The sequence below is a fragment of the Pituophis catenifer genome, unplaced genomic scaffold (assembly GCF_029215685.1).
Source record: "Pituophis catenifer annectens isolate HBS135680 unplaced genomic scaffold, rPitCat1.0.hap2 SCAF_3, whole genome shotgun sequence".
In the NCBI taxonomy this organism is placed as follows: domain Eukaryota; kingdom Metazoa; phylum Chordata; class Lepidosauria; order Squamata; family Colubridae; genus Pituophis; species Pituophis catenifer.
Window position 1 is genome coordinate 4,590,802 of NW_027256883.1, and position 11,491 is coordinate 4,602,292.

The 11,491-nt window shown below is 43.4% G+C and overlaps 1 protein-coding gene across 6 annotated transcripts in view; it reads left to right on the top strand.

The window, feature by feature from the left end:
* The window catches only part of TSNARE1 (t-SNARE domain containing 1), a 296,160-nt gene extending 285,334 nt beyond the window's left edge, over positions 1-10,826 (top strand). For all 6 annotated transcript variants that reach the window (XM_070941966.1, XM_070941969.1, XM_070941970.1 and 3 more), the window contains one exon: positions 10,718-10,826. In XM_070941966.1, the coding sequence (XP_070798067.1) occupies positions 10,718-10,813 (96 nt within the window). In that variant the 3' untranslated portion in view covers positions 10,814-10,826. The remainder of the gene's footprint in view (positions 1-10,717) is intronic.
* The last annotated feature ends 665 nt before the right edge of the window (positions 10,827-11,491 follow it).

An 11,491-nucleotide genomic window follows, 5' to 3' on the forward strand; every position in this document is an offset into this window, starting at 1 on the left:
CGTGTGTGAGTGTGATATATATATATATCACAATCTGGCATAGCACATTGTACAAAGCAGGCCCTCGTTTGAGCTGAGCAGTCAAATATTATGCATATTTGTTTATATCAAAGATTGACATAGTCTTAACAAGCTTCATTAAAACTGGAGCTTGCCAACAGTTAGGACAATTTCGAGCTGTGTTAGAATTAGGTAACGATTGTTGACACATTTTTCTTACAAAGAACGTCAAGAAGGTCAGTTTTTGAAGATGCCACCAACTGCAACAGTTGAGAAACATGAAAATATTGTCGTTTATTTTATCACAGACTACTACTTACCTTCATTTATTTCTGCAATCAGCTGAATCCATTAAGGTGGAGAAAGATCCTTCCTTCCTTCCTTCCTTCCTTCCTTCCTTCCTTCCTTCCTTCCTTCCTTCCTTCCTTCCTGTTTTCATTCTTTGTTTCTTCCTCTTTCTTTCCTTTCCTTTTTTCCTTTCCTTCTTTCTTTTTTCCATCCTTCCTCCTTTTCTCTCCTTCTTTCTTTCTTTTTTCCATTATTTCCTTCCTTCCATTTCTTCCTTCCTTCCTTCCTTTCCATTCTTTCCTTCTTTATTTTCCATCCTTCCTCCTTTATTCTTTCTTTCTCTTTCATTCTTTCTTTCCTTTCCTTCTTTCTTTTTTCCATCCTTCGCTCCTTTTCTTTCTTTCTTTCTTTCTTTCTCTTTCTCTTTTCCATTCTTTTCTTCCTTCCTCTCCTTTCCATTCTTTCCTTCTTTATTTTCCATCCTTCCTCCTTTACTCTTCTTTCTTTCTTTCTTTCTTTCTTTCTTTCTTTCTTTCTTTCTTTCTCTCTTCTTTTCTTTCTTTCTTTCTTTCTTTCTTTCTTTCTTTCTCTTCATCCAGCAAAACGTATAACGGCAAAAACAGAGAGAATCAGACAAGTACAATATAGTAACATCTAGAGCAAAATAAACCACTGTTCTTCCCTCCTTCGAGGATTTCATTCCATTACAGAACCTTGGTCCCGCTTGGTTCTGTTGCATTGCGTTGACTGGTTCCGAGCGGCTTCCGTTTGCATTGCATGCATGGCGGTTGCAATTTCTGCACCCTTTCAGACCCAGGAGACCACAGGTTTTGGATGCCAGATGTTACACATCTTCTCCCTCGAAGCAGACATCTGGATTTGCCCTCTCTGTCTGGCACCAGCTTGTGTTTCATCCTATCAGCCCCAGATGTAACATGCTCAAATGGCAGCGATGAGGGCACGATCCCTATTTTTTTTTTCCCGAACCAGGAAGAGTGCCAACTGTGTCAGTCTTCTCACAATGACCCACCAGCATGTCCACGCCATCAGCTGTCAGACAATGCTGTCCAATAAAGCCATCCATGATTTATTATTATTAAATGACAGGAGCGGATTCCAGGAGCTGACGGCTGCTGACAGTGGGAATCCAATTAACCTGAATAACTATCTTGATTGTGGCCCAATTAACGTTGGCTGCCAAGTGTCAGAAGCGAAGGCCCAGCTAATAGAATTGTCTCATTAATTCGCAGCGGAAGACTTGGGGATGTCCCAATACCGTCACCTTTGCATTTTTTTTATTAGGCTTTTTTGCTCTTCTATGCTATACTGGAGAGGTAGTCACCACGTATCTTTAAAAATTGATTTTAATTTATCCTAATTCCTTCTTTCTTCAGAAATGATATCAAGATGAAGGAAGATTTTTTTCAGTTACAATATTTCTCAGACTTGCCCTGCCCTGCCCTGCCCTGCCCTGCCCTGCCCTGCCCTGCCCTATTCTATTCTATTCCATTCCATTCCATTCCATTCATCTGTTTTGTTCTGTTCTGTTCTGTTCTGTTCTGTTCTGTTCTGTTCTACCGTACCCTACCCTACCCTAGTCTAGTCTAGTCTACTCTTGTTCTACTCTACTCTACCCTACCCTACCCTACCCTACCCTACCCTACCCTACCCTATTCTATTCTATTCTACTCTATTCTATTCTATTCTATTCTATTCTATTCTATTCTATCCCATCCCATCCCATCCCATCCCATCCCATTCCATTCATATGTTCTGTTCTGTTCTGTTCTATTCTATAGTGTACTGTACTGTGCTGTTCTACCGTACCCTACCCTACCCTAGTCTAGTCTAGTCTACTATTGTTCTGTTCTGTTCTGTTCTGTTCTGTTCTGTTCGATTCGATTCGATTCTATGGACAGGAATTTGTCTGAAATGGTAGAGGGTTTCCTGCCTGAGCAAGAGGTTGGCCTCAAAGACCCCCAAGGTCCCTTCCCATCCTGTTATTCTGTTACTGCCGAACGTCTCTCACCAAGTGCTTAAGTAAAAAAGCAGAGTTGATGATGCACCCTGAGATTTAAAATAAACACTTCTATGAAAGGTGGGGGGGGTTGGGTTTTTTTTAGCTTACAGTGATGCTACTGAGATGTTTGAAAAGCAGGTGCTGGAGGCATTCTATGCAAATCCAGAGTGGATAATAATAAGAAGAAGGTGATTCACTCTCTCTGCTGTATCTACCTGGATAATTATGGTAGGTAAGGATGGAGAGATAGCTGTCTAATATATCACTCATATAAATTATAGAAGGGCTGATTGTGTGTGGGGAGGAAAACTTTAGGGGGGCTCAAGGAAATCTGTAGCAATTGCAGGCAAGGTCAAAAGCAATTACAGGGAGTTTTTGACTTACAACAGGTCATTAAGACTTGTGGGCTTCGACTCCCAGAATTCCTCAGCCAAACATTAAGATTTGTGGGCTTCCACTCCCAGAATTCCTCAGCCAAACATTAAGACTTGTGCGCTTCGACTCCCAGAATTCCTCAGCCAAACATTAAGACTTGTGGGCTTCAACTCCCAGAATTCCTCAGCCAAACATTAAGACTTGTGGGCTTCCACTCCCAGAATTCCTCAGCCAAACATTAAGACTTGTGGGCTTCGACTCCCAGAATTCCTCAGCCAAACATTAAGACTTGTGGGCTTCGACTCCCAGAATTCCTCAGCCAAACATTAAGACTTGTGGACTAGACTCCCAAAATTCCTCAGCCAAACATTAAGACTTGTGGGCTTTGACTCCCAGAATTCCTCAGCCAAACATTAAGACTTGTGGGCTTCCACTCCCAGAATTCCTCAGCCAAACATTAAGACTTGTGGGCTTCAACTCCCAGAATCCCTCAGCCAAACATTAAGACTTGTGGACTAGACTCCCAGAATTCCTCAGCCAAACATTAAGACTTGTGGGCTTCGACTCCCAGAATTCCTCAGCCAAACATTAAGACTTGTGGGCTTCAACTCCCAGAATTCCTCAGCCAAACATTAAGACTTGTGGGCTTTGACTCCCAGAATCCCTCAGCCAAACATTAAGACTTGTGGACTAGACTCCCAAAATTCCTCAGCCAAACATTAAGACTTGTGGGCTTCCACTCCCAGAATTCCTCAGCCAAACATTAAGACTTGTGGGCTTTGACTCCCAGAATCCCTCAGCCAAACATTAAGACTTGTGGACTAGACTCCCAAAATTCCTCAGCCAAACATTAAGACTTGTGGGCTTCAACTCCCAGAATTCCTCAGCCAAACATTAAGACTTGTGGGCTTCGACTCCCAGAATTCCTCAGCCAAACATTAAGACTTGTGGACTAGACTCCCAAAATTCCTCAGCCAAACATTAAGACTTGTGGGCTTCCACTCCCAGAATCCCTCAGCCAAACATTAAGACTTGTGGACTAGACTCCCAAAATTCCTCAGCCAAACATTAAGACTTGTGGGCTTTGACTCCCAGAATTCCTCAGCCAAACATTAAGACTTGTGGACTAGACTCCCAAAATTCCTCAGCCAAACATTAAGACTTGTGGACTAGACTCCCAAAATTCCTCAGCCAAACATTAAGACTTGTGGGCTTCCACTCCCAGAATTCCTCAGCCAAACATTAAGACTTGTGGACTAGACTCCCAAAATTCCTCAGCCAAACATTAAGACTTGTGGGCTTCCACTCCCAGAATTCCTCAGCCAAACATTAAGACTTGTGGGCTTCAACTCCCAGAATCCCTCAGCCAAACATTAAGACTTGTGGGCTTCGACTCCCAGAATTCCTCAGCCAAACATTAAGACTTGTGGGCTTCGACTCCCAGAATTCCTCAGCCAAACATTAAGACTTGTGGACTAGACTCCCAAAATTCCTCAGCCAAACATTAAGACTTGTGGGCTTTGACTCCCAGAATTCCTCAGCCAAACATTAAGACTTGTGGGCTTCGACTCCCAGAATTCCTCAGCCAAACATTAAGTCTTGTGGGCTTCGACTCCCAGAATTCCTCAGCCAAACATTAAGACTTGTGGACTAGACTCCCAGAATTCCTCAGCCAAACATTAAGACTTGTGGGCTTTGACTCCCAGAATTCCTCAGCCAAACATTAAGACTTGTGGGCTTCCACTCCCAGAATTCCTCAGCCAAACATTAAGACTTGTGGACTAGACTCCCAAAATTCCTCAGCCAAACATTAAGACTTGTGGGCTTCCACTCCCAGAATTCCTCAGCCAAACATTAAGACTTGTGGACTAGACTCCCAGAATTCCTCAGCCAAACATTAAGACTTGTGGGCTTCAACTCCCAGAATCCCTCAGCCAAACATTAAGACTTGTGGGCTTCGACTCCCAGAATTCCTCAGCCAAACATTAAGACTTGTGGGCTTCGACTCCCAGAATTCCTCAGCCAAACATTAAGACTTGTGGGCTTCGACTCCCAGAATTCCTCAGCCAAACATTAAGACTTGTGGACTAGACTCCCAAAATTCCTCAGCCAAACATTAAGACTTGTGGGCTTTGACTCCCAGAATTCCTCAGCCAAACATTAAGACTTGTGGGCTTCGACTCCCAGAATTCCTCAGCCAAACATTAAGACTTGTGGACTAGACTCCCAAAATTCCTCAGCCAAACATTAAGACTTGTGGGCTTTGACTCCCAGAATTCCTCAGCCAAACATTAAGACTTGTGGGCTTCCACTCCCAGAATTCCTCAGCCAAACATTAAGACTTGTGGGCTTCGACTCCCAGAATTCCTCAGCCAAACATTAAGACTTGTGGACTAGACTCCCAGAATTCCTCAGCCAAACATTAAGACTTGTGGGCTTCGACTCCCAGAATTCCTCAGCCAAACATTAAGACTTGTGGACTAGACTCCCAAAATTCCTCAGCCAAACATTAAGACTTGTGGGCTTCGACTCCCAGAATTCCTCAGCCAAACATTAAGACTTGTGGGCTTCCACTCCCAGAATTCCTCAGCCAAACATTAAGACTTGTGGGCTTCAACTCCCAGAATCCCTCAGCCAAACATTAAGACTTGTGGGCTTTGACTCCCAGAATTCCTCAGCCAAACATTAAGACTTGTGGGCTTCCACTCCCAGAATTCCTCAGCCAAACATTAAGACTTGTGGACTAGACTCCCAAAATTCCTCAGCCAAACATTAAGACTTGTGGGCTTTGACTCCCAGAATTCCTCAGCCAAACATTAAGACTTGTGGGCTTCCACTCCCAGAATTCCTCAGCCAAACATTAAGACTTGTGGGCTTCGACTCCCGGAATTCCTCAGCCAAACATTAAGACTTGTGGGCTTCGACTCCCAGAATTCCTCAGCCAAACATTAAGACTTGTGGACTAGACTCCCAAAATTCCTCAGCCAAACATTAAGACTTGTGGGCTTTGACTCCCAGAATTCCTCAGCCAAACATTAAGACTTGTGGGCTTCCACTCCCAGAATTCCTCAGCCAAACATTAAGACTTGTGGGCTTCGACTCCCAGAATTCCTCAGCCAAACATTAAGACTTGTGGACTAGACTCCCAGAATTCCTCAGCCAAACAGAGTTATTTATTTATTTATTTATTTATTTATTTATTTATTTATTTATTTATTTATTTATTTATTTATTTATTACATGTATTTATATGCCGCCATTCTCCCAAAGGACTCAGGGCGGCGAACACAAATTAAGAAACAAGTACAATAAAATCATAATTTAATCCAAATAATTAATTAGTAGTAAATAATAGAGCCTGGAATCAGTCTCAGCCTATTTGTTTGAACAGCCAAGTCTTCAAGTCCCGATGGAAGGAGCGGAGATCAGGAGTCGTCCGGAGCTCAGTAGGTAATTCATTCCAGAGGGTGGGAGTACCCACAGAGAACATCCTACCCCTGGGCACAGCAAGGCGACATTGGCTCGCCATCGGAACCCTGAGGAGAGCGGCCCTATGTGAGCGAACAGGACGGTGAGAGGCAGGCAGGAGAAGGTCATGCAAATATCCCGGACCTAAGTCATGAAGGGCCTTATAGGTGAGGACTAGCACCTTGAAGCGGACCCGGAGAACCGCTGGTAACCAGTGCAGCTCACACAGGAGGGGTGTTATATGGGAGTAACGAGGGGCTCCCATAACAACCCATGCAGCTGCATTCTGGTTCAGCTGGAGTCTCCGGGTGCATCTCAGGGGCAGGCCCATGTAGAGGGAATTGCAGTAATCCAAGCGGGAAGTAACCAGGGCATGAGTGACTGTGCGAAGGTCATCTCGGTCCAGGAAAGGGCGCAACTGGTGCACCAGATGAACCTGTGCGAAGGCCCCCCTGGTCACGGCCGTTAGATGGTCTTCTAGGGATAGCCGAGCATCCAGGAGGACACCCAAGTTACGAGCCCTATCAACGGGGGCAAGTTTTTCCCCACCCATCAAAAGTGATGGAGCCTCTGAAACCCGAGATGCCGGCATCCACAGCCACTCAGTCATGGAGGGGTTGAGTTTGAGTCTGTTTCTGCCCATCCAGGCCCGTACCTCCTCCAGGCAACGGGACATCACGGAAAGGGCATCTCTGGGGTGGTCTGGGGTGGAGATGTATAGAGTTGAAGTCCACAAGTCTTAAAGTTAGGAAACCTTTGTCCTAGGGAGTCAATCAAGGAAAACAAATTCCCATCTGGTGCAAGATTAAAAATAAAATAAAATTAAAATGTGTCTCAAGATCATGCGCTAACTCCATTTTGAATTCCGAAAGAGAGACGGATTTGCTTTTTCTTTTAATCGGTGGAAAAGAGACATATTAAGCCAAATACATTTTTTTATTATTATTATTCCTTGGTCCTTTCTCCCAAATGTCATCCTCTGGCTGTCACAATTCTGCGACTGGCCACAAAACCAAGATCGGGTTTCCCGTTCAGCGGATTAGCAAAAGAAATCCATCTTTGCAATATTTGCTTACATATGATTTGACTTCCATCGGAGAATTCTCGCCGGGGTGTTCATCCATTCTTTGGGGTTGTCCTTCAGCATTAACGCTTCCCCTGTCTTGACAGCTTCATTTAGCATTCAGATATATATATTTTTTCTTCTGTAATCTCTTTAGCTTTAATCCACTTTTTGGGGGTAATCCCTTTCTCTTGGGCCCATCCTTCCAGCCCCACCACCTCAATATCTAATAAATGTGTATCTGAGTGGGTCTGATGAAGTTCGAGGAAGGATAAAAAAAAGTTTTCTTTTCAAATTTAATACAGGACTCGGAACTTAATTGCGTGCGTCAGGGAGTCTGCCTAAATATATGGGAATTGAGAATTAATTTGGAATGTTACATGCTTTACCGGGGTTATGTCAGTCTCTTGCTGAACGACTGGCTGGTTAACAGCTCTTTGATCTAGCAATTAGTGAATATCTCAGAAGTGTTTTCATTCCCTGTCGCGTATTTTAGGCTGTCAGTTTTGCTGGGACAAATTCTTCTCGCATTTTCGATGTATTTGATTTTCTTTACAAAAAAAATAAAAAAATAAACTTTGTGCGTTGATCTCGGTGTGTGTTTGTTCTACTGGGTACATTTATTTCTGTAGAGGATAAGTTACAACGTGCATCATAGTTTTCTTCTGGAATAAATTTCCTTCCTCACATTATTCCACTTATTAAGGCATCCGGGAGAGAGGGAGGGAGGAAAGAAGGAAGGAAGGAAGGAAAGAAGGAAGGAAATGTGTAGAGGGAGGGAGGATGGAGGGAGGGAGGGAAGGAAGTGTGGGAGGAAGGAAAGAAGTGAGAGAAAGAGGGAGGGAAGAATAGAAAGATGGAAGGAAGAAAGAAAAATGTGTAGAGGAAGTAAGGAGGGAGGGAAGGAAGGAAGTGTGGGAGGAAGGAAGAAAGGAAATGTGAGAGGGAAGAAGGAAGGGAGGTAAGAATGGAAAGATAGGTGGAAGGAAAGAAGGAAGGGAGGAAATGTGAGGGAGGGAGGGAGGAAGAAAGGAAATGTGTAGAGGAAGGAAGGAGGGAAGGAAGGAAGAAAATGTGTGAGAGTGAGGAAGGGAGGTAAGAATGGAAAGATAAAAGGAAGGAAGGAAGGAAGGAAGGAAGAAAATGTGTAAAGGGAGGGAGGAGGGAGGGAAGGAAGTGTGGGAGGAAGGAAGGAAGTGAGAGAAAGGGAGGGAAAAATAGAAAGATGGAAGGAAGAAAAGAAATGGGTAGGAAGTAAAGAGGGAGGGAAGGAAGGAAGGAAATGTGTGTGAGAGGGAAAGAGGAAGGAAGGTAAGAATGGAAAGATAGATGGAAGGAAAGAAGGAAGAAAGGAAATGTGTGGGAGTGGATGGATGGATGGGAAGGAAGAACAATGTGAGGGAGGGAGAGAAGGAAGGAAAGAAAGAAGGAAGGAAGGAAGATAATGGAGATCTTACTTGGAAAATAAATGAGTAAACGGCAATCATTCTGATTTTCCTTGTAGTGATATTGTCAGAAAACCAATCCATTCATTATGAAAGACTGGACTAGGGTCAAAATCTAAGACCTTGATTGACAGGCATTGTCTCTTTACTTGTTGAGGGGGCATAATTTCTTCCTTCCCTATAGGTTTTAAGCTATTTCTCTCCTCCCTCCCTCAGAGTGGTGCACTTTCCTTCATTTGACCATCGTGATATATTCCCATGGCCAAATCTGACTGGTTATTATGAGATGCCAATTTCTTTGCTATTCTCACCTGATTCCCAAATGTAGAAATCCTGAATGTGATTCCGAGAAGGGGGTGTGGGAAAACGCCCCACTGACTCAAAAGCTAAATAATTCAGTTTAGGTTTAATGGAATCGCTCGATAGTGAACTGGGCGGGTATATACATTTAATAAATAAAAAAACCTGAGATTATGGATTTGATGGTTACACAGATGTCAAATAATGGTTTGTGCAGCTTGGCATGCAAAAATCCAATTTTTTTTCTACATCCAGGAGAGCTTGAACTAGCTGAATGCCATTGTAAAAAAAGAAAAAAACCCAGTTGCTGATTTAAATCAATATCCCCCACTTTAAAAAAGGTAGGAAAAAATAGTTAGGATTGTTGGCCTTTGCGAACTCCAGAGCTGAAGCAGTGATTTAACAGCAACGTGGAGTTCACTTGTGAAGGAAACTTTCTCTTCAAAGGTCAGGAATGAACAGGCGAAGATCTTTTTAAGATGTAAAAGGTTGCCTCGCCTTTTTCCTCTTGGAAGCCAAGCCCTGACTTGACTCCCAAATGAGAGGGTAATATAACAGGATCATAGATCTGATTAAAGGCAACAATGAAAGGTATAATATTTGATTCGCTTCAGGCGCTACAGGAAGCAATACAGAGAGAGAAGCCATTTTGGAAGGAAGGAAGGAAGGAAATGAGATGGAGGGAGGGAGAGAAGAAAGATAGGAAGGAAGGAAGGTAATGTGTGAGATGGAGGGAGGGAGGGAAGAAAGATAGGAAGGAAGATAGGAAGGAAGGAAGGTAATGTGTGAGATGGAGGGAGAGGAAGGAAGGAAGGAAATGAGATGGAGGGAGGGAAGGAAGGAAGTTAGGAAGGAAGGAAGGAAATGTGTGAGATGGAGGGAGAGGAAGGAAGGAAGGAAATGTGCGAGATGGAGGGAGGGAGGGAGGGAGGAAATGTGTGAGAGGGAGGAAGGAAGGAAGGAAAGGAAGGAAGGAAGAGAAATGTGTGAGACAGAGGGAGAATAAGGAAGGAAATGTGTAGGAGGGATGGAGGGAGGGAAGAAAGAAAGGTAAGAGAAGGAAGGAAAAGGAGAGAAAGAGACAAAGAAGGAAAGGAAAAGAGAGAGAGGAAAAGAGAAAGAAAGAAGGAAAGGAAGAGAAAGAAATAGAAAGAAAGAATAAGGGAAAGAAAGGAGAAAGAAAAGGGAAGGAAGGAAGGAAGGAAGGAAAGAAAGAAAGAAAGAAAGAAGAAAGAAAGAAAGAAAGAAAGAAAGAAAGAAAGAAAGAAAGAAAGAAAGAAAGAAAGAAAGAAAGAAAGATGTGAGAGGGAGGGAGTGGGGAGGGAAGGAAGATAATGGACAGATCTTCATTATGAGACAGAATTAAGGGGGAAAGTGTCAATAGCATTTATTTATTAATATTTACTAACATAAATCACACAATGCCAGACTAAAGCCCATCATACAGATTCTTTTTTTAAAAAAAAGCAGTACCAGTTTCTGGCGACTCACAACCAATTTCACACATTCAGAGGTGAAACCAAAACAGGTGCCTAAGGGAATCATTCTTTTCTTTTTATATGTGTGTGTGTGTTAACTTTTAAGGGGGGGGGGGCTGGAAACGTTTCCCTTGTCCACCAATCTAATGGTTCACGAACCCACTTTCCTCCCCTCCTTAGAACATGTCAAGAGTTCTTGGTGTTAGAATATAACCGGTTAAGACTTCTGCTGGTCCCATCCTGAGTGTTGACCTTCATTTCTTGTCTTTGTCCTCCTCAGCGGCGAGCGAGGAGAATGAAATGTTGTGTGATCTCCGCCGGGCTGGTTGTCCTTCTGATCTTCATCATCATCCTCTCCGTTTCCATCAAGAAATAAACCCAGCTGCTCTTCACAGGTAAGAGGATCTCCTGGCCATTTCTTAGGGGCCAGGGAAAAATTATGTGTTAGATAGATTTTGTTCTGACCTAGTCTTCCTGAGAAAGCATCAATCACAATTTTGGTCCCCCCCCCCCCCAAAAAAAACCTTTTATTGAGACGGTTGTGAATTACGGTCATTCACAGTCCCGTAAACAATCTGTGAAGATTCCCGACAGATGTCTATTAAGTCGTTGGCTGTTGTTTCCTTGTGCTGCCAAGCCCTCGCCTCTTGATAAGCTGGGGATAAATCAGCACTCCTGTTGATTGACAAGGGGCCAATTTCTTTCCCAGGCTTCAATCACATCCGTGGCTGTTTTTGTACCTGCTCGACCAACAATCTTAGTAACTGGAAAATTGACTGTATGCAACAAGGGGGCCCGTTTCTCAAGCTTCAATTACTTCCCAGGCTGTTCTTGTACCTGCTCATCCAACAATTTTAGTAGCTGCAAAATTGAATGTATGTGACAAGGGGCTCGTTTCTCAAGCTTCAATTACTTTCCTGGCTGTTTTTGTACCTGCTCGTACAACAATCTTAGTATCTTATCAAGTATTTAAGAGGCGAGAGCTTGGGAGCACAAGGAAACCACAACCAACAACTTAATAGCCAGCGATCAACACCCCAATCAACAACTAAAA